General features: G+C 35.3%; 1 protein-coding gene across 1 annotated transcript in view; it reads right to left on the reverse strand.

Moving 5' to 3' along the window:
- Positions 1–5572: 5572 nt before the first annotated feature.
- Positions 5573–22670, reverse strand: part of Dach1 (dachshund family transcription factor 1) — a 359268-nt gene continuing 342170 nt past the window's right edge. The window contains exon 11 of the mRNA XM_041667539.1: positions 5573–8304. Within this exon, the coding sequence (XP_041523473.1) occupies positions 8267–8304 (38 nt within the window). The 3' untranslated portion in view covers positions 5573–8266. The remainder of the gene's footprint in view (positions 8305–22670) is intronic.

Raw genomic sequence — 22670 nt, forward strand, 5'->3', positions numbered from 1 at the left:
CTCTCTATATCTTCATGGTGAAAATGATTTATACCTATTCCCTAATTTCATCCATCTCATCAATGATTTTAGGATTATCTCATTGTTCTGGAAATAGTACAGTAACTTTCTTTATTCAATGTGCTCGAGGTCAATTAAGGAAAATCTCTTTTTCTTGGACCACTTAGTGTATCTGAGTTTTTTATTTTTTATTTTGTTATTGTTGTTGTTGTTTTTCCCCTGGAGGTTTGCTAACACAGAGGACCAGTACCTATTTCATGGGTGAGTTTTTCAATGTAAGCAAATGTAGAATTTTCTGGTCTGACTAAAACATGCAAACAGGAAGAATTCTTCCATATTCTCTGGCTTGTCAAAGCAAGACCACCTAATTGCTCACTGGAGGTATATATACCATAGATATATTAGTGAATCAACAGAAACTATATCCAACATTGACATTCAGCAGCTACAAGAGGAATCAGTCAAAATAGAAATGTACCTGATTGGTTCAACAAGGTACAGCTGGAATATGCCCACTGACTTGGGTGTCTCAAACTTTAACAGACTCCACTAGATAACTGACATTTATCTGGTGGTTAATTTTGTTTGTCAGCTTGGCTACATCTGGAATCAACTAAAATCCTATGAGGGATTTCTTAGATTATTTGAATAAGAAAACCACACCTTCAGTCTGGGTCACTACCCCTGATTAAATAAAGAATATGGAAAAAGACACCGCTGCTGTTTTTCTCCCTGTCTGCCCTTTCTTACTGTCAAATTCATGTGTCTTGTCGCTTTGGTTTTCCTCAATCACTATTAAAACCAACATTGGGTTTCTTTTTATTTATTTATTTTTTTATTGAAAAATTTTTCCACCTTCTCCCAGCCTCCCATTTCCCCCCCTCCCCCCACTTCTCTCCCCCTCCCTCCACTCCTCTACCCCTCCCTCTCCAGTCCAAAGAGCTGTCAGGGTTCCCTGCCCTGTGGAAAGTCCAAGTCCTCCCCCCTCCATCCAGGTCTAGGAAGGTGAGCATTCAAACTGGCTAGGCTCCCACAAAGCCAGTACATGAAGTAGGATGAAAACCCAGTGCCATTGTCCTTGGCTTCTCATCAGCCCTCATTGTCCGCCATGTTCAGAGAGTTCAGTTTTATCCCATGGGTTTCTAATAAAGACTGAAGACCAGAGGCTCTCCAGGAATCTTACAAGTCTTCAGAGCCAGACTTGGTGGGACTATTGAGATGTCCAGACTATTGGATGGGACAGCTACCAGATTAGTTTCTACAATATCTCCATGAATCCCCTCTTACCAGACTACAAGAACCACATCCTGTAAGGCAACACAATAAATTCCCCTTTTACTACTACTAATATATACATATATATTATTTCTTATCCTAAAAGTTCTATTCCTTTACAGAAAAGTTTCGCAATTCTAGATGTTTGCTACTCACATTTTTACCTGGAGATATATTGCACAACTACATGATTTTGCTTGTAAAAAGCATCCCACCAAAAATACAGTGAAGCACAAGACATTCAGGATACACAGAAGGTTTAACTGAAAGATACATTTCAATAGTGTAGGAAACATTAAACAATAGTCTTTTCTGCCAAATTCTGTAAAAGTTCCATGACAAAGAATTCAAATCTTTTTATCTCTCCCATCTTGTAAGACTCTTATGTAAATCATTTTAGCTCCCTCAACTAGTAAAACCTTTATGTAACTGTTTTAATCCTCCCTTCCAGTAAAACATTTGCTTTCTTATAACTTTACTGCATTCCAGGAACTTGATGACCTGGAGCTATGATCTGCTTTTCTTTTTCTTGAGTTCTCTTCTTCCCAATTCTTTAAAAACTAGCCAATCTGAATGGAAAGCTGTGAGATTAGACCCCAGACAATTGGGAAAAGAAAAAGTCAACACTCGTTAAAGATAACCTGTGAGCCCTTCTCATCTGGGGGAGCTTGCTTTGTTTTTTTTGTTAGTAGCATTCCTTCTTTATCAAGAATAAAATTTCCCCCACTCTGGAGACAGTTTAATTGGATAGTTGATCTCATTCTTTGCCACCTCAAAATTATTTGTAACAACAGAGACTCTTTATTCTTCTAGAGACCACATTGGATAACATGATAGAAAAAGTTTGTCATCAAATTAACAGTATTGAAGAATCAGCCAAATTATGAGAAACAGTACTGGAATGTCTCAACAGAGAAACTCCATGGTCTGGATCCATTATGAAAAGTATTTACTGTCTATGTAGCAGAGGCCTCAGTATGATCTAGAATTCATTTAAGCTATAACATTTCTGACTGTATTTTATTAATGTAGTATTTTAGTGGTTACTGTATATATTATATTATATTTGCAGGACTTATCTCAGTCTAGCTATTTTAACTAATATTTACCAATGTGGCTAGAATGCTCAAACCATGCTTCCTTTCATCTGATTCCATTACCATTATACTTTTTCCACAGTGACACCAACAGCACACTACTACACTGTTTTTGTTTTCAGAAATTTGGAGGCGCTTAGAAAGGAAGGACAGAGGGTGGATCTTGTGTATGGAAAAAAAAAATCAAGGCCTTTTCTTAAATGCTAGAGAACAGGGAGCCGAAGGACTGTAGGAGTCAGGATTGATGAGCACCAGGAGAATGTGGCCCACAGAATCAACTAAACAGGCTGCAAAAGTGCTCATAGGGGATTGAAGTGGCAAACAAATGGCCTGGGTTGGTCTGCACCAGATCCTGGGCATACGGTGTTGGGTTGTTAGCTTGGCATTTTGTCAGATTCCTAACTGTGGGAGCAGGTGTGTCCTTGACTCTTTTACCTGCTGTTGGGCTCTTTTCTCCCCATTGAGTTTCCTTGTCCAACTTCTGTTGAGGACACCTAACTTGTCTTATTATATGTTACTTTGTCATGTGTGGTTGTTGTCTTTCAGAGCCTGCTCTTTTCTGATGGGAGAGCGAGGTATAGTAGATCTGGGGGGCAAGCATAAATGGGGGTGTGATATGGGAGGAGTGGAGGGAGGGGTAACTTTAGTCAGAATGTATTGTATAAGAGAAAAATATGTTTTTAATTTAAAAAGGAAAAAAAAAGACCTTCAGAAGGAGGAGGCATCTACAATGACAACCTATATATGTAAAGTGGGACTGGGATTATATTTATTAAATTTTATTCAGCAAAGAATCATGTGACTACAGATTTACCTGAATACAAGAATTTACATTTTCTTTTCACAAGTCAGTCCAAAATGATAAAATTAAACTTCAAAAAATATCAATCTTGTAGATTTGGCTATTTAAGTATATGCTTATCATACAATGACTCCCTCTTCACTACCACTAATTTTCTGTTTCACATCAGCAAGTCCACTAATTGTATTCTATAATGTCATTGAGATTGATATGATTGTTTTTACCTTGGATATTCATTATAATCCACTGAAGAAGGATTCTGACATGATGATCCCATTCCAGAGATTAAAAATTCAATGGTAATGCCAACCTCAAAATTTCCCTAAATGCACCTCATATACTCCCTCTATACCTTACAGGCATGTATCCTAACAAGTGACAATCAGCATGCACAGGTAACCTATATAAGGTAACAAAGATAAAGTGATTGGTTTACTTCCTCTATGGGTTGGTTCTAAAGCGCTCGGATAATACGAGAATAAATAATATAAGAACAAGAGAAGCAAATATATTTGCTAAGGGGAGAAATAGTTAGAGCCACTGGGCAGAGCAGAAAACTGAACAAGCAGAGAGTGCTTGGACCTTGGTCCCTAGGTCATTACTGCTTTACATCCTTGAGGTCCCACATGTGCCCTTCAGTCTTTAGAACCAGTTTCTTGGGATTTTAAGCTTTCAGAATTTTGTTTTGATAGAATCAAAGGAACTCTAACTGATTATCTGTACAACTCATGGTTTCTAGCTCACAGATCACAAAATGTAAATAAAGCTGTAGTTATACTTTTTATTCATTATCTTTGCACAGAATTGGCATTTAGTTACTTATGCTGTGGTTGAATTGTTTTAGACTGTAGCTTACCTTAGCAATATTAAGACATTAAATAGTGACTTAAATTTGTACGTTCATTGTCAATATTATGAACATATCAAGAATTTGTTTATAACATTATTTTTGCCTGAGATTTAATTCCCTGCTTACCTTAAAAGGTTTCTGATCTTGAAATGAAGCAATTGAAATACATGAATAAATAACATGAAAAGAGTAATGGACGTGGTGGTTTAGTTATTGGAAAAATGTGTGTATTTACTTTTCAAAAATCCTTATCCTTTTGTCAAACTTTTACTGTATCTAGAAGATAAATGTAAAAATAAAAGGATACTAAGTAATGACTACCTGGTGGGAAGGTACCCAACCAATACTCTAGTATTGTCTATTGAGGTCTATTACAGTAAAACCAATATGTGAATCTTTTGATCCTATTCTTGGGTAAGATTCCCTGTTGAATAAACTTAGAGCTTCACTGGGACAGTTAGGTTTTATCTTTGGTCATTAAAACATCTATCAGAGTACTTTTTGGAGAAGAAAGGCCTTATTTTTGAATCTGTTTAAATGAATAAATGAGGATTAGCTCAGTTTCTCTCTACTAGTGCACATGAAGAAAACTGACACTTTCTACATTTCTTCCAATAATGTTTTGATTTCTATTAACATCTCTACTTTATATACTTTAAAACCAAACCAAAGCGAGTTATGTTTTGAAGATAAATATAGAACAATAACACATGTGGAGAACCTAAATTATCATCAAATTCTTCTTACAGCAACTTGTTTTTTGGTATTCTAAGGTAAGTCTTACTGGCATAAGACAGAAGACAAAAATCTATTAATAATGATCATACAAGCGTTTTTGTTTTTATTAAGAAAAACAATGATTTGCTAATATTCCGTTTCAGGAAATTCAATGAGATTATTCATTTTGACCAAAAAAAGAAATCAATTTTTCCATTTGCTTAGAATATTCACAGAAATAGCAACCCAATATTTTTTCAAGTGATGAACTGTAGATTGATTAATGTGTTTATATATTGCTAAAGGTTATTATAATTTCAAGAGGTGTTTTTCTGATGATATAGTTAAAAGCAAACCGTGCAGTTAGAGCTACAAATCCACACTCTTACAGATATGGAATTATATATTTTGGTCCATCAACATGTCTCCTTTACATTATTCAGCACAAAGCTTTGTGAAATAAGAACCCTGGGAATATAAGAAGATAAAGGAAAAAAGGTACAAATAACAGCTTCATAAACTGAGAAATGTACATAAATAAATCATGTATATGTGGGCAGTTTGCTTAGCTGGCAAGAAACAAAATATGGAAAATCTGCTTGTTAAACAATAACTACAGAGTGTGCTTTTATGATGGTTTTCACCACAGTAATTCATATTAGAGATAGAAGCAGTTGCATGTTAAATAAAATCATTGAGCATTGCTCCCTGAGCATTGCAAAGAGCTGACTTATGTTGTTTTTAGATGCCTCCCATTATAAAGTAAATATTCCTTTGATGCAACACGTTTCGGAGACTCTAATAAAGACAAACGGTAAATAAAGTCACAAGGCGATTTCAGACATTTTTATTAGGAGATTGTTGAAAAGAAAAAGAAAATTAAATACAATAACGGTAAACGTGGTTCTCACATTGAAACCAGGCTCAAATAACTAGGCTACCATAGAAAAATTTCCAATTCTTGCATTATGATGTAAAAACAGATTTTTGTACAGATTTTGTACAACAAAATTCGTAATAACCTTTTATCATTTTTAGAAAACTTTAAATATATAGATAAAAATAGACAATTTTCATAGGTCCTACATGAAGATGAGTATGTTCTGTTCCAAGGGCTTGCATAGAGCGCAAATATGGTTATAATATAGAACAACTAGACATTAATATTTGTAAGATTACAAAGGCATGGAGACCATAAAATGGACACAATTTTACTTGCTTACACCAAAACACAAGTTTCTAAACAAACCTGTTTAACTAAAAAGGGGAAAATTAAGTTACAAACTTACAATAACATTGTGTGAATTGTATTATTTACAACAGGTTAATAAGAGTCGCAACATACAGCAGACAGCATTTTTCTTCAGTTCTAATATTTTCTTTTTGTTGAACCAAACACTAAAGCATTCTCAGAGGTCTTTCACGTATGCATTTCACAATGATGAACCCCACTTAACAGGTGACTCTACACCAGGAGCAGAGCAGTGACCAACTCTGCTGCCTATGTAAATTGTAGGCTTAAAAAAAAAAAGGTCTGCTAATGTATGACTCCAAATCTTGACACAAGTCCATCCAATTTTAAGTGTTGTAACTTTTGAAAGACTGTATGTAAGAAAAAACAAACAAAATATACCTGTAAGTAGGAAAAGACTCTCTTTTCCTCAAACAACAAAACATGATCATGGAAGAATTATGCTCAGCAAACCAAGTTTCTAGAAAGCAGTTACTAACAACATTTTAAATTAAAGTATCACTCCTTTTTAAAGCAAGCTAAAAGAAAGAACTGTACATATAACCCTTTGTTGTATTAAAAATGGACTTAACCAGTTAATAGCAAGTTATAGCCAAGAATTAGTTATGTTTCAGAACTGCAAGGAAGACCTAAAAAGTACAGGAGCTTAGTGACACAGTATCCATAATGGGAAATTTTTTTCTTATCCAAATAATGATTACCCAATCAGAACTATCTTTACACATTGAAACTAGCTTTCTTAGACTTATTACTTTGTTGCTTTATGGGAATAAAAATGTTATTATATAAAATTTTAGGATGGCAGAGAAAATCATAAAGTGGACAGCAACTGCACTGATTCACCTAAGTCTTTAAAAGTGTCACTCCTAGTGTGTAAAAACAAAGGGAACGTCAGTGTGTAATAGCACTGTTTGCAGCTTTACTTCCAGTTATATGCACAAATATGAAAACACATACTGTAACTTTCAAAAAGACAGTAAAAATAACACATAGCCACCCTTCCCTCTGAACAGGGCGGGAAGCACGGCACAGTTTAACTTCATCACTCGGGGCTACGTGGTATTGGACCAATACACCAAGGGCTTGTTAAGTTTTGTTTTTCAGCAACATTAACATATTATGACATTAACATATAAAAATATCTCTGGTGTTTTGATTTACTGGTCAGTCACAATTCCTCCTCTGTAGTGCAGTTTGGGGCACTCACTAGGGATCAATATACAAATAAAAGTGACTGACACAGAGTTCTGATGTCACCAGATTCATAAGATCTCACTCATTAATACTGTGACTCCAGACAAATATTTACATGCCTGCATGCGTTAAAACCAGAAAGACATCTTTCTGACCCACAGGGTGACAAAACATATTTTCTAAAATTTTCATTGCCTAAACGCTAGTGTACTACTGCATACATAATACCTTCCTGTGAGTTTTATGTTTATATACTGTACATGTGACCAACAATTTGAGTAAGAAGCAATGTTATTATTTGTAATCCTATATACCACTACTAGTTTGGAATGAAAACATGTTATATTTATATATATATATATATTTATATTTTTTTTTATCTTTAAGAAAAAGAGACCATCAGGGAAACCTTTTGGCTTATATTCAATGCTTCTGTTTCAGATATGCAAAATGTAATTCCATTGAGTTGTTAACACACATTTGTTGGTCTTTCAGAAAGTATATGAAAAAAGTCTTCAGGAGAAAATCCACAATTACAGAGTTTAAAATCAAACGTAACAGAATACTTTCACTTCTCTCATTCCCCAACAGCATCCTCGATGCCCCTTACAGGTTCATCCCGTATATTCTTGCTGGTTTCTGTGAGACACAGGTCTATAAGTCTGGGTGAACACTGCAACAGTCTGTTGATGCGCTCAGTTACAGAATTTTCAGAAGAGGAGAAATGGTTCATTCCATTAAGAACAAAAGGAAAACAAAGGAAAGCTAGGTGTTCTTAAGACCCATCGTTATCTCTGTCTACACGTGTCCAGCAGCACAGCTGAGTTATTGACTGTAGGAAGGTTGAGATGTGTACATTTATAAACATTCTCAGTTTCCGGTATGAGCCACAGGTGGAAAAGCAATGGCGGAAATTTTTTCTGCTTTTGTGGAATACTTAAATGTTAAAGAGCACTAACACACAAAATAGAAGAAGTTCCTTTATATGGACATTTTTGTTGTTTTCCTGAACTTTCCAGCGATGAATGTCTGACTCCAGAGTTCTCTATGAAAGGATGGATTTTTTCAACAGGAAAGATTCAGTACATGACGGTAGTTTTCAAATACAGTCTTCCATCTAAAACAAATGATAAAAATAATTAATGGCATGGCACTTTAGGGACCAATGTGAATATAAGAAATACAAAATTAGGTGTGAAATTCTGGCTTTTATCTTACTTTCACTTGCTTAGGAAGTAACAGTTTTCACATATTCTCAAAATTAATTTCATAATGACATGAGTTTGTAGGATCAAGGAGGGTACAGACGCCTTAGTTCTCATAAATATATATTTGCTCCAATGATATCAGTTCCAGACCACTCAGGAAATAGATAAGGGTTTGTGTGTATGTGCATTGCTGATATGCAAAGCTAGGGACTTTCTGTTGAATGACAATTACTTCCACCAAGATTGCAGAAGCAAATTTTCTGGGAATGCACTCAGGTGTGTCTCCATCACGAAAGCCAGATCCCTCTTGTTCTCCAGCACTGTTGTTAAATCTTCTAGGTGATGTGGCCATTGTGCGCTTGTGCTGCTGCTTATTGAGGACCACCACCACTATTTTAGGGTCACCAATAAACCAGAGCCTTTCTTCACTGCACTGAGATAAACTGAACAAATAAATGGCACGGTTTTGTGGGAAATAAAAAGGAATGAAAACTTGGACATATTGTATAAACTATTTGAATGATGTAGAAATAAGAAACGGGGAATTAATTATCCAATACAAACCACACACAAAACGTCAGTCCATTTTTCAGATTGTTACACTCTACCCTGTCCCCTCTACATTTGATCTAACCTTCGGATAAAATACAACAGAATTTCAAGTATTCCCAACTAAATGCTTGGAAAAATCCAATGCTTGGAAAAACCATTTTCAAACTTTGAAAAATAAATATCAACATAGATATTTACAAGGAAATAGAACCAGCCCAGAATAGGATTCAGAAAACAGAAAAGCATTTACACATCTCCCTTATGTGTTGTACAATCTGCAAGGAGATATCGATAGTAAATTCTACAAAAGTTCTGTCAATGGTAAAGCAATTTTTACTTCTGAGAAACAATGATTTGACAAAATTTCACTTTCTTTTCACATTTTACATTATCACAATTTGCAGGAATATAATATCACTTCCATGGAGGCATAAAACTTCATGATCCTGACGGCCTCACTCTGCAGTAAGCCAAGCTTCACTCTGACTTGATGTAATCAATCTTTTCTCCTTAGTAGGCTGATAAGTTAGTACTCTCTCCCTTCCATTAACTCTCCAGTTCCTTCTTGCTAAAATTTGTTACCTTTAAACATGTCCAGCTTTTGTTCGCCAGTCCATGTACCCTAAAAATTGATTGTGAACCTCCAAACTGGTAAGTCCCATGAAAGAAACAGCCATGTCATTGTTCCAGCCAATATTAGAAGCAAATGATTTATTAAAGTGCTTGCCTTAAATGTTTTGAGATGAGAAATGTTAACCTTCCTAGAATACTTAAAACATTTGTTTATAATATGCATTGTGTGTGTGTGTGTGTGTGAGTGTGTGTGTGTTTGTGTGTACAGTCTACCATGCATCTGTATATGCGGTGGTGGGGTGTCAGTGGACAAAATGCCAGCATCAGGCTTCTCCCTCCATCATCTGTGTTTAGGGAAATAAGTTCAGATAATCAGGCAAGTGCCCTTATATGAAAAGTCATCTCACCAAACCAAATATTAAACTTTTGAAGAAACAATATATGTTAAAGGTAATTAGTATATTGCCTATTTTCACCATATTTCATTCACACACCCATGACTAGATAGCCTTCTACAAGTACCACACCAAAATTCTTTATATTATCTCTATGTCTTTCTGTGTGCTATAGTCACAGAAAAAAAAAAATCTTCTTGACGCTGAGTAAATTTTACCAAAGTATTATGAGACATTAAATCCAAATCAATAAAAGCTTTCATCTCAAGGAAATCATAGCAGTACTTATTATCAGTAGAACCAACATTTCCTAAGTACATATTGTGCTAAAGATACATCAAAGTTTATTAAGTGAGCTGACCAGAGAGCACAGGAGACATGACCAACAGTCAGGGAATTGCATAGCACCAACCTAGGCCATCTGCATGTGTATGACAATTGTGTAGCTTAGTTTTTCAGTAAGGCTTCTAAACAGTGAGAGCAGGACCTCTCCCTGGTGCTTAACTGGCTTGTGGTAAGATGCTCATCACACTAGTTTACCCAGCCCTGACTCACCTTAATGTCAGGAGCTCAGTCACACCCCAACTTATTGTGCCATGCTTTGTGCAAGCCCATGGGAGGCCCCTTCCTTACTGAACGGAGATGGAGGAGAAGGTGAGGGGATGGGAGGGGAAGAGAGAAGGAAATCTGGGTGGTATGTAACATAAATGAAAAAAGTTATTTAGATTTTAAAAAAGCAAAAATAACAAAGGTTATTAAGTCTGGAGATGGAAGGCAGAGTAGGATAGCAGAGATGGTTACTTAGCAAAACTGACATTAATGGCCATATGGAAACATAATCTATCTATCTCTCTCTCTCTCTCTCTCTCTCTCTCTCTCTCTCTCTCTTTCAACACACACACACACACACACACACACACAGAGAGAGAGAGAGAGAAAGAGAGAGAGAGAGAGAGAGAGAGAGAGAGAGAGAGATTTTAATTTTCCTACAGGAGAGATAATGTTCCTCTTAGAAGTCAGGAGTAGACAAATTAAAATTCCATTGTCATATCTGGGAACTTCCTCTTGTTCTGTTGGTCAAGGTTGTCCTGGAGATCCCCTGAACGATGTCTGCTATGGTTGCTGTTCTTGGTTGCCCACCATATTCACACGGTGGGACCCTATTGTTTCACACATCCCATGCTTCACAGACTGCATGGCAAAATTAAGTTGACCCAGATCAGAAACTTTCCTTCATAACGCTGGCAGGTCAATGTAGGAAGCTAGGGGAATAAAAGTTGTCATGACCTGTGTGGCAAAGTATTCTATGAATGTAACAACAGAGCCAAAAATATATGGGGCTTAAAAACTGCTTTCTGATTTGATTTAGAAACTGTTCCACAGGAGGAAGTATATCTTTGATAATGTAAAACTGACCAAGAACTCATGGCTCCGTCAGCTCTGAGAATAAACTTAACTTATACTATTTTGGCAAATGGACATAGCATCAAACTGTCTTCTAAACTCATGCTTCTAGACCCAGAGATTAGTGATGCTCTCAGATTTCATCAAAATTACTTGCCAAAATGGTCAGCGTTTAATACCAAAAACTGGGAAACTGCTGATAATATGTGTCTGTGACATTTACATCACCTTGTACCTCTCCAAGGACCATCTGGATGATCAAACAGAACAATTATAAAAGCCAAGTGTGAGTGGAGGACCAAATCATCTTCTTAACATCCAAGCACCACTCAGCTAAGGAACTCACAGCAGTTGTGATTGGTTGCTCAAGATCTGCATAAGTAAACATTCTAGCACAGAATCAGGAGGGCATCAAAAGTCTCCCATCCCACTAGGAGATACTGAGAGTTAAAGGCTTCAGGGGAAGGACATAAAATTTGTATTATTTTTTATAACACCTGGTAGGCAGCCTCTGCTCTAGTGTATGACCCCACACCCATGATAATATTAACACAGACAGGACTTGGTATGTTATTTTAAAAAGGTGGAAGATAGGAATTTGGGAGTCACTTGGGAATCTGGGGTTGGACTTAGGATGAGTTAGCACAGGAGTGAGGATGCTTATGAGAAAAATACATTTTATGGACAAAATAAAACTCTAAAGAATTGATAAAAGTATCAAGTCTCTACTGCTCTGTATCTCAAAAACAAAGTGTTTTTACTCTTTTGCCTAAATAAGGATCGGATGCTTGAGGAAGCTAGAGCCTCAGACATTCTCACAGGGAAACAAATGGTAGTGCCGTGAACTGGAACCCAATGTCTGTGTCCACTCCATTATACATAGTTTCCTTAACTAAATATTGGAATAAATTCAGAGCATTCGAAGTGCACTCCCTGTTCTTGTCTCATCCTTGCTGCTCTGCTCCAAGGGCAGGGCCTTCCATTTAGTCTGCACAGCTGGTAATCAAAACTGGAGTTCTCAGATTCTTGTCGGAATTTTTAAAAAGCCCTGGTTTTCCTTTGACACAATGAATATTTGCTTTGGTATGGGAGGTTGATATGACAGGAAAAATCATCAGGCTAAACTTTGTGCATGGGAGTATTTAATTAAAAAGTCTGCTCTAATTAAAAGCTTTTGGGAGTAGGGATGGAGTGAAACTATTTAAATTACAAATTCCTAATAGTTTCAAAGTTCATTGTGATTTGATACTTCCAGCCATAATTTGGTACATGATGGTGTCTTGATCACTGAATAGTTCTTCACAGGTGTGAATTTTTGTATGCTGCTTATTATGATGCAGATTTAGATCTGCAGATAACAAGGTGAAGAAATGTTTTAAATATCACCACAGAACAGGAGCTTAATTAACGTCTTCTTTCATTTTTTGTTCTGAAATTGAACTCAGAGCCTTGAAAAACCAGTCAAGCTTTCTAACCATCTTACACTAAATACACATTCAGTATGATCTGAGAATTTAATACTAATGTTGAAAATCATACAATTAGACTCAAGTTTATGGGTTTTATAGACTATTTTCTTTAATGAAAAAGACAAGAGAAATGGGGAATATGTCATACAAATTCTACCTTGTCTTGTGCTCACAAAGTAAGTTTAACTTTTGGGCTTCAAGTTTTGTCCTGTACTTTTATTTGAAGTTATTGATAATATCTAATAAAAACTACCTCTTATTCCACATGTAAAAAGTATATATTGAATAAAAATAAGTTTTAAAAAGTCAGTGAGGTAGGATTAGCCACATTATTTAACATAATTTTATAACAAGATTACATGCAAATGACAACAATTTCAAATTGCCTTATCAGGTTTTACCAAGAGTATCATTCCCCACTGGGTGGATATCAGTACAAGGAAAAAATGCTGTTGCAAAATATCACAAAACGTAGGGATGGATGTGTATCTTAGTTTTGAATAGAAATCTCTGACAAGCATCTACAAGGAACTCTTACCTGTTTTGCATAAAGGTTTTTAAAACTACATCCTACAAGGAAGGAAATTTATTAAAAACAGAACCTATGTATTCAAAACCCACATCCTGACACCTGCAGTCTAATGAAGGATGCAATTTCCACAAAACTGTTGTATGCACAGACTCTTTACTACTGTAGAGTGGGGAAGAATATTAACATGGGAGAAAGTAAACATGTAAAATCCTATATCTAGAAGGTTTAATATTTGCCTAAAGAATATGAGGTTAATATATAATATGTTAGCGTGAGCCTTGTCTCAACATAATGTCTTAATCATGTGAAGCAAAGGAAATCAAAACAAGCGATGAAAACAAATGTTAATGATTCATGTGATATTTGATAAGACAACGAAAGGAAGTCAAAATAAAAGCAAACAAACAGGAACAGATGGGAAGGATCTTTGTCAAGTCATAACCCTTCTTCTAAAACCCCCAAAGGGAGAAGCTAATTAAAGAAAATATTGTTTCTTGTTTTTTTCATAATTTTATATTTAGAGTAAGAACATTCTGCTACTGCTAAAGCAAAGAAGCAGAGACACAAAGTCTACATTGAACATGGGAAATATTTTAAGAGAGACCGATGTTCAGCACAAAGTAGTTTATAGGAGGATCATGAGTAAACATAATTTCTTCTCATGAAATGCAGATAACAACAGTGAAAGCGATTTCCAGATGTTTGAATACTAATATATCTGAGGTTATGTTCCACTATAATTAAAAAGTAAAATCTGAAAAATGTTGCTGCCATTTTTTTAAGTTTTAATTTAAGGTTATAGCCAAAGAATCAGAAGCCCATAGAATTGGATCACTTTTGAGGAGAACTAAACCTAAATCTTGTTTATATGCTTTTCACATGAGCAGGTGGTACTATTCTAGTGGCAGGGGATAGAAAGACGCTCACAGGTAGCACATTATGTCTGTGTAATTTCAATAAACTGGTACAAGAAGTAGATAAAGCATTATCTAAGAGAATAATATGGTACAGCTAGTTGAAATAAAAATAAATTGCATGTTTTATTACTAAGCCAGTTTGAAATAATGCATGAGGAAAACTACTTTATTATTTATTTTCAGGGAGTTTGGAGCATTAAACCTAAGGTCTTGCACAATTTATCTGTTTGTCTATCCAACAGAAAACAGCCAGTTCTACTTTGCACACTAAAAAGCTCCTCCCGTGCACTCTACCACTGTGCTAACCCCTAGAAGGTCAAATGTAGCTCTTGATCGTGGTCAAGAATGAAGATAAAAATTACCATCAAGAAAAGTATTCAAATAGTTTTTAGGTCTCTTCCAACAAGAAAACACATGGGCGAGGACAAAGACTAGGTTAGAGAAGGTTTTTAAAAGCTGAAGTTCATTGGCTGATAAGAAAATGACGGTTAAACAAAGACAGTGAAGGAGAAATTGTCATTGCTACAAAGGGACTCAACATAAGCATAAATAGCAAGGAGAAATTAAAATTTTGACAGTTTGATCCTCTAAAGTGGGTGGAATCAAATTTAGGAAACCTCATGGGGCAGGCTGATCTGATGTTAGCCTCCTTTCTAATTGAGAAACTAAACAGGTACATTGGTAGCAAATACTGAACTGCAAGATGTGTGGAGAAGAAATTTTAATGTCTGCACATGGAGATATTAGACATAGAAAACTTGAAATTATTTACTCAACTCTACCCAGCGCAACATACCTTTCCATTATTCTCAGTCTAAATCCCAGTTCCACCTAAAGTCAGCTCGTCTTTGAAAGGAAACTCTGTGCCTGAACTGCATTCTCAGGCCTGTTTACACTCTCTGTGGGCTAATAGGAATTTACTTCCGAAGGAAAGATAATTCTTCCTTACTAAAATTAGTTTATGAAATAGAGAAGAATCTCTCTCTGTAGTTCTGTTTAATCATAGATGTTCTTAGAGCCATATTACCATAGCCAAGCACAAATAATAATGATAATAATAACAATAACAAAATTCTCTATTTGTATGTTCAGATGAGTCAATTCTACATTTGATGTTTACTATTTTAAGAAGACTCTGAAAAAGTATTATAGCATGAATGATTAGCCTATACTCACAGAGACCAGATTTCCAATCCATATAAAACTCCATTAGAAACTAAGTATTATTATAACTACAATCACAGGATTCAAACTGCTTTTGCTCTTAAACATCTTCACTGCATTAATTAATGCAATGCTTAAAATTACTGAATTTCTGGTTGGAATCTAATTAGAGCAGATCAAATGCATTAAGACCATATATATATATTTCTATTACCTCAGTCATTGCTCATCACGTGAAAAGAGTTCAATAAAAATGTATGAAATCCAAACTGACAGCACAAAATAAAGGAAGACCAGCACTGTATATATGGAAAGGTCACACCCCAAAAGAATACAGTTTAACATGTTCTTTTGTGTTAATGGTGGCTAAGAGATAAAGATTTGAATCTAATGATGAAGAAGCATCAAATTCAAAATAAGAAACATTCTAGTAAAAATGGACCATATTCTCCACAGCTGTACATACCATATGTTAATTATTAAGGCCGAGGAACTGTTCAAGATTAGAAAGACTAAAGAGAGCCTCTGCTTCTGTTCCCATCAGTTGCTGGATGAAGGTTCTTGGTGATATTTAAGATATTCATCAATCTGACTACAGGACGATTCATGATCGGGTCCCCTCTCCTCTATTGCTTAGGGTCTTAGCTGGGGTTATTTTTGTGGATTCCTTATTATTTCTCTAGAGCCAGGTTTCTTGCTTTATTATAATCCTATAATGACTAGTCAATCAAGATATCTCTTTCCTTGCTCTCATCTCTGTCCTTCCTCCTTCTCAACTATCCCATTTTCTCTAGTACTCTTTATCTCTCCCCTTTCACCCTCCTTTCTCCCCCGACCCAATGCTCCCAATTTTGACAGGTGATCTTGATTGTTTGGACTTTCCAGGTGAATCTATATATGATTTTTTTAGGGTTCACCTTATTACTTAGGGTCTCTAGGATCATGAACTATGTATAGCCTCAATGTCCTCTGTTTATGGCTAGTATCCACTTATGAGTGAGTACATACCATATTCATCTTTTTGGTTCTGGGTTGCCTCACTCAAGATAGTGTTTTCTAATTTCATCAGTTTTCATGCAAAATTCAAGATGTTATTGTTTTTCACATCTGAGTAGTACTCTAATGTGCAAATATGCCACATTTTCTTTATACATTCTTCTACATGGGACCACTGGTCTTAGCTCCCAAAGTCCACTTGAAGAGTGGGAGGAATGAGAATATGAGCAAAGAGGTCAAGACCATGATGGGTACACCCATTGAAACAGTCTACCTGAGTTAATAAAAGCTCATTAATTCCAGCCAGACAGGTAGGGAACAAGCAGAGGACCAAACTAGTCCCTCTGATTGTGGTTGACAGTTTCATGGCTGGGGCAGACTGAGGGGCCACTGGCAATGGCACCAGGATTTATCCCTACTGCATGTACTGGCTTTTTTGGAACCGATTCTCTTTGGATAGATACCATACTCAGCCTAGATATAGTAGGGAGGGCCTTGGAGCCTCCTTAAAGCAATGTGCCTTACCTTTTCTGAGGATTGGATGGGGGTAGGGCAAGAGAGTAGGTGGAGGGAATGAGAGGAGTGGCGAGAATGAGAACTTGGATTGGTATGTATAATGAAAAAAGATAGTTTGTTTTCTTTTTCTTTCTTTTTTTTTAAAATAAAAGACTGAAGAGAAATAGCAACCTACTATAATATGTGATCCTCATTGGGATTCCTCAATGTAGGAATAAAATGCAATAAAGGACATTATTGAGTCAAATGACAAAGAGAATTTTGATGTCAAACAAAGGTATTGTGTCAATATAATCTATACAACCTGAAAAGTAGACTGTATCTGAATATTAACATCCTATTGGAAAATAACACTCCCTGAAATCATGATGGACAAGTTTTGTAAACAAAGCACTATAAGATAAATCTTACTCTCAAATCATTCAACATTATCAAATTAAAAAATGATAAAACACAGATATTTAAAATATTAGTAACGCATGAAACTTTATACATGGCAATTTTCACAAGGTTTTAACATTCATTTATAAGTTTAGATTTATAAGAGAAGTTTTAATTTGTTTAAAAATTTAGTTTTAACTGATATAGAAAACATTGTTAGGATCATAGGTAAAGTTCTGCACACATATTGCCTACTGTTTTTATTTCAAAATGACTTAAACATACTAAGTATATGCATCCTCCAAAATTCTATCCATTATTTATAGTGAAAGTCAAATTTCCAGACTAGATTGTTTCAATTAGAGAAAACTACATATCAGTAACACCAGCTAATAATTAGTAACCAGAAGGAAACATAATTTTTCTACTACCACATACAATGGTTCACTTATATGGACAGTATCTCCATGTTAAATATTTTGTCTACTTAGTAATAACACTTCTCAAAATTCCTATAAAGCATTAGATAGGAAATAAATGGTTTGTGATGTTCTTAAAGTGTTCTTTAAAGAGACCTGTTTCAGGTGTTAAGATGTGGACATATGCTAGATTCTGGTCTGTCCCATCATGTTGTAACGATCAAATTGTGATTGCAAAGTTTATGAAGTTTCCTTTCCTCTATTACTGGTTCTGTAGTTAGGACTGCATATGCCAATGTGTATTTGTTGTAAAAAAATATCCCCTCTGATTAACTATTTTTGAAATAAATATTTGAATTCTTTTAAACCTTTATAACAAACAAAATAAAATAACAACAAAAAAATCAAAGAACAACCTACTTGAAGTTTGCATCTTCTATAAATAAGGAAGAGTGTATTATTAATAGGTCAGCTTTGATAAAGTATTTGTGTGAGAGAGAACATTCTAATTAAACACTCATTAGTCAGAAACTAGAACCCATCAGGCTGGTTAATGTACCAGCAAGCCAGATTGGGGTATTTTGCACATAGGTTACCTTGTCTTGATTGGAGATGAGACCTCCCACCTCTAGCAAAGGGAAACACAATGAAATCTCTTATTACTGTCTGTTCTTTCATTCCTCTCTCAGAAAAAAAAGATGAAGAAATGGAATGTGGGACCCATCTGAAGTAGCATGATAGATGGACAATGCGGGCTTAATTAAAACAAAGCATAGAATAAAAGTGTTTCCTTGCTTGCTAAAATAAGATAGCACAGAGAAAGGAAATCGGGACTTTTCAAAATCAGTCTTTTCATCTTTTCAGAGCTACGAAAGACAGGCAAATTCCTGTGAATAAATTGTGTTTTCAGAATACATTCATGTGTTATTTCTGGGTGGGTGGGGGGGCATCACCAAAGGTGGTAATTAGAAGCGCAGCTCCTGCCAGAGCCTTGTTATTTTCTCCGGTTTGGAAGAAAGAAAGAAATCATCGTTCCAAAATGTTTAGCATTTTCTATTTTCTATACGTGTCTAATTTGGTAATTTTCATAAAAGGTTATATTTGTTTAAGGAGGTAATTGTGAGTGAATGCGTTCCCAAACCTCTGAATGCTTCTTAACATATTTACACAGAGCTAAACTGAAATGTTCATCTAGTGCTAAGTTTGAAGAGGGAGAAGCAACCTCTCCTGAAAGATTTCTCTTATATACAATTTTGAGAAAAAATGGCATTTCTGAGGGGAACACCATTTCTTCATGTGTTACCCAATGTAACCCTCAAGTGTTGTTTGACCAGTATGTGGGTGAGAACAATCACATACCTTAAATGTATTATTACATAAGGTGATCCCCTCTGTTATCAACTTGAGAATTTATCACTTCAGAGATGTGAAGTTCTAACAGATAGTTTACTAGCGAAGAGACTAAAAACCCTGTGGTATAAATACTATAAATAAGGAAGTACACAAGAATCGATAGAGTGTTTGAGTTGAATGCAAACTGTAGGGAGGAGAGCTTGTGAGGTAAAGTTTACCAGCTGAGGATGGTAAAGTTTACCAGCTGAGAACATTTGTAACTGACAGGCACATCTGGTTCACACACACAGATATGTTTTTGAATCTATCAAATGTTGCCAATTCTATTCCCATCCAATAACTTCAATATTTTTTTCTGTACAGCCTTGTTATTGTCATCCTCTCCAGTAGACAACATTACCCCTGCTACCTCCTTAACACCCTTATGGTGATCACATTTCCTAAAGAGTAGCTTGTGCTTAATGACTTGTTTGAAATGACAAAAATTTAGAATAAAAAATTGGAGGTCAATTTCTAGACTTGCTCTATGAAGACAGTGATTTCCATGTTTCTGATGTCCACTGTGTCGCTGGGTTTTTTCCCTTCTTCAAGCTGATAAAGTTAGGCTGTCTCTAGCAAACTTCCCTGTAGATTAATCTCATGAGGAAATGGAATGATAACACATCTAGCTAATGGTTAGCAAAGAACACAGGCTCACGCTTTGAAAAGTCTATGGCTGTGAGACATACCTGTAGCACCTACAGTTTGGCCATGGATCCTTGGCAGAGGCTAAAGAGTATATAGCATACTCTCATACTTTCCTGTAGCCTCAGAAAGGCTGCAATTAAAAATCTAGATGAATTATCCCCAATTGTTGCATTCTCCTTCTCTTATGGGATCTAAAATTGATGGCTAGTGTTACAAGAAACAAAACCATTCCTATGAGTTACAGTGCTATCAGTATTCCTCAGCTCATTTTGTTCTAGAACAGAGGACAGCATTGAGAGCTTTAATCAAGGACAAAAATTCACCAACCCAAACTTCATGTCATAATTCCCATTAGAAAATTTCAGGATCAAATTTCATGCCTCACAAAAGAATATTTCCTTGATTATAACAAGCAAAACTAAATAAAACATTCTGAGGGTTGATAATATAAAATTACCTTAAACAAAAATGTTTATCTTTTTACTTTCTAAAAATTTGTTTTTACCATACAAGCATACATGTGCACACTCATACACTCATACAAACATACATACACACATTTTATTTACTGAGTAGAATTAATTTGACTTGCATTGCTTTAGGATTATTTGATCTGTTAAGAATTAAAACGGGCTCTATGTAAAGACTGATAATATTATCTTGTGATGATGCTTTACCATTTCTTGGAAATAAAATATTTCAAAGTATTACTGCCAGACTAATGCTGTCTCAGGACAGTACCAAGTGTATCAGACCACTTTGTAACAGATTACCGGCCTGTCCCAGGCTGCTGTAGAGCATTCTACCGCAAGCTTTATTCTATATTTTCTGAGTACAATTGCAAATGACTCCTAAGAAAAACAAAACTGAGTCCCCATATCAAGAGAATATTTTTGTTTTTAAGTGGTTTACAGCCATTGGCAATTTTATAAATTCATCGTGCTTCTTAAAAACCTAACCTTATCTCAGGAGACCGTGCTGACATCAATTAAATTTATGTATGTTCTCAGGGTTAGTGAACAATGAATAATCAACAAAGAAGGCAGCAAAGATGTCTATTAAAACCATTTAAAGGATACTAGATTGAAAAAGAAACACGCTATTAACTGTACACAGAAGGATAAGCTCGGTCTGGATATTTAACTGACGTTGAGCTTGGTGGTATCTGGTGTCTGATCATTTTGCCATTGTTTATATACTGTGTGTTTTCTAGTGGAACATATTCCATGTTTTGCAAATTAATCTTGGCAATTCAATAAACTGGCCATAAATAATAACAAATGTAAGACACTAAATGCTTTCTAGAGTAGAGACCACTCAAAAGAAGTACAGATGTGTTCTTATAGACATGTGTACTGCTAATGGACAATTTTACATCTTAGAAATTGTCTGTGACTCTAGGAATGAAGAAATTCAGGAAGTACCACAGCACTTTAGACTTTTAATCTAAGGAAGCTCCAATTTGTTTTCAGCACATATTAAACTGCACTAGGTTGCCCAAATTCTTCATAGTATTAAGAAATAAACACAAGTTTACAAGGAAACATTTAAAGCATCTGATAATAGATGCACATATATAAGTAAGACGATAAATACTGATACATGTTGATTTCATGCCCACTCTGAAATTCTGCCCTGGGTCACATTGTGGCCTATTATTTCCATTAAAATTAATAACTTGGGTTTGTTGTTACTGTTGGTGTTGCCTCATTTTCCTATCACTAGTAATTGTGGTGTGCATAAAATTAACCTATGTCACAAAGTTGATCATTACATTGTGATTGAAAAAGCGTGAGAGCGTAGGAGTTATGAGAACTTCAGGAACTCATTCACCTTATGTCAAAACAACTGTAACCGAAAATTTCACTATCTTGCCATAGAAACTCTCTCTAAATCTTTTTGGGACCATTTACAGTTGGACACAAATTTTCATTAAGATATTCAATAAAAAAATGACCATTTTACCTTAAAATCTTTAATACCAAACCTCTACTATAATGAGACAGACCTTACTCCATTTCAGCAACGTATTTGTAGTTATAAATATATTAAAACGAAACTCTTGTTTAAATCTTGCCTAATTTCCTATCTTCTCATCAAGCATGCTGTGTCTTTGTGAAGGCTTCCCCACTTATCAGGCACATTTTACAGGTCTAGTTTTTGTTTCATTCCTGATGAGTTCAGGGCTCAGTTGAAAACTTACAAAGCAATAGAGCTCGAGGCTGTCATTTGTTGAGTCTGTTACTCGTTGCGTTGTGTATTAAGAAGTCTAAACACAATATAGGACTGTTTCCTTTTGGTAACATGTACGATTTGTTTTGGTAATTCAGAACACTGTTGTGAGAGAATGATTCCTTTAGTTGCCACATTTAAAGAATATGTATAATTTTTATTTTCCTTTCATCAAAATAAGAATGCATTACCCTGTTCGATATCACAAAGAATATCTATGAGTCAGATGGAAAAGCTTACAATGAGAATAAATTATTGCTGCTTTTGTTTATGACTCTTATTCAATGCACTTTGATTACTTGAAAGGCCTGATATCCAAGATATTGCCATATAAAGGATATCATGAAAAATACATGTCTCTTAATGCAAGAGTTGAATTGACGGTTTGTCGTAGCTCAAATCTGCCGAATCAACTCTTGCAAAATAAATAAGTCAAATATGAATTATCTAACATATGACTATGTATTCTTATCATCTAATATTCTATGTTCATATACATACACTAACAGTGAAAGGCTTTATTACCGTCACTTTCATGGGCAAAATTCATTCCATCTTTCCAAAGTGCCATGAGAAAATAGTTTGTGTCATGTTTTCAAAATTGTTAGGTCATTTGTTACAAATGAGGATGGCAAAAAATGTTGCAAGTGTATTAGTTCATAGGCATTTGAATAATACTGTCAGT

This window comes from Microtus oregoni, unplaced genomic scaffold, assembly GCF_018167655.1.
Source record: "Microtus oregoni isolate MIOR12 unplaced genomic scaffold, Mior012 000001F_ref0000356, whole genome shotgun sequence".
NCBI classification, from domain to species: Eukaryota; Metazoa; Chordata; class Mammalia; order Rodentia; family Cricetidae; genus Microtus; species Microtus oregoni.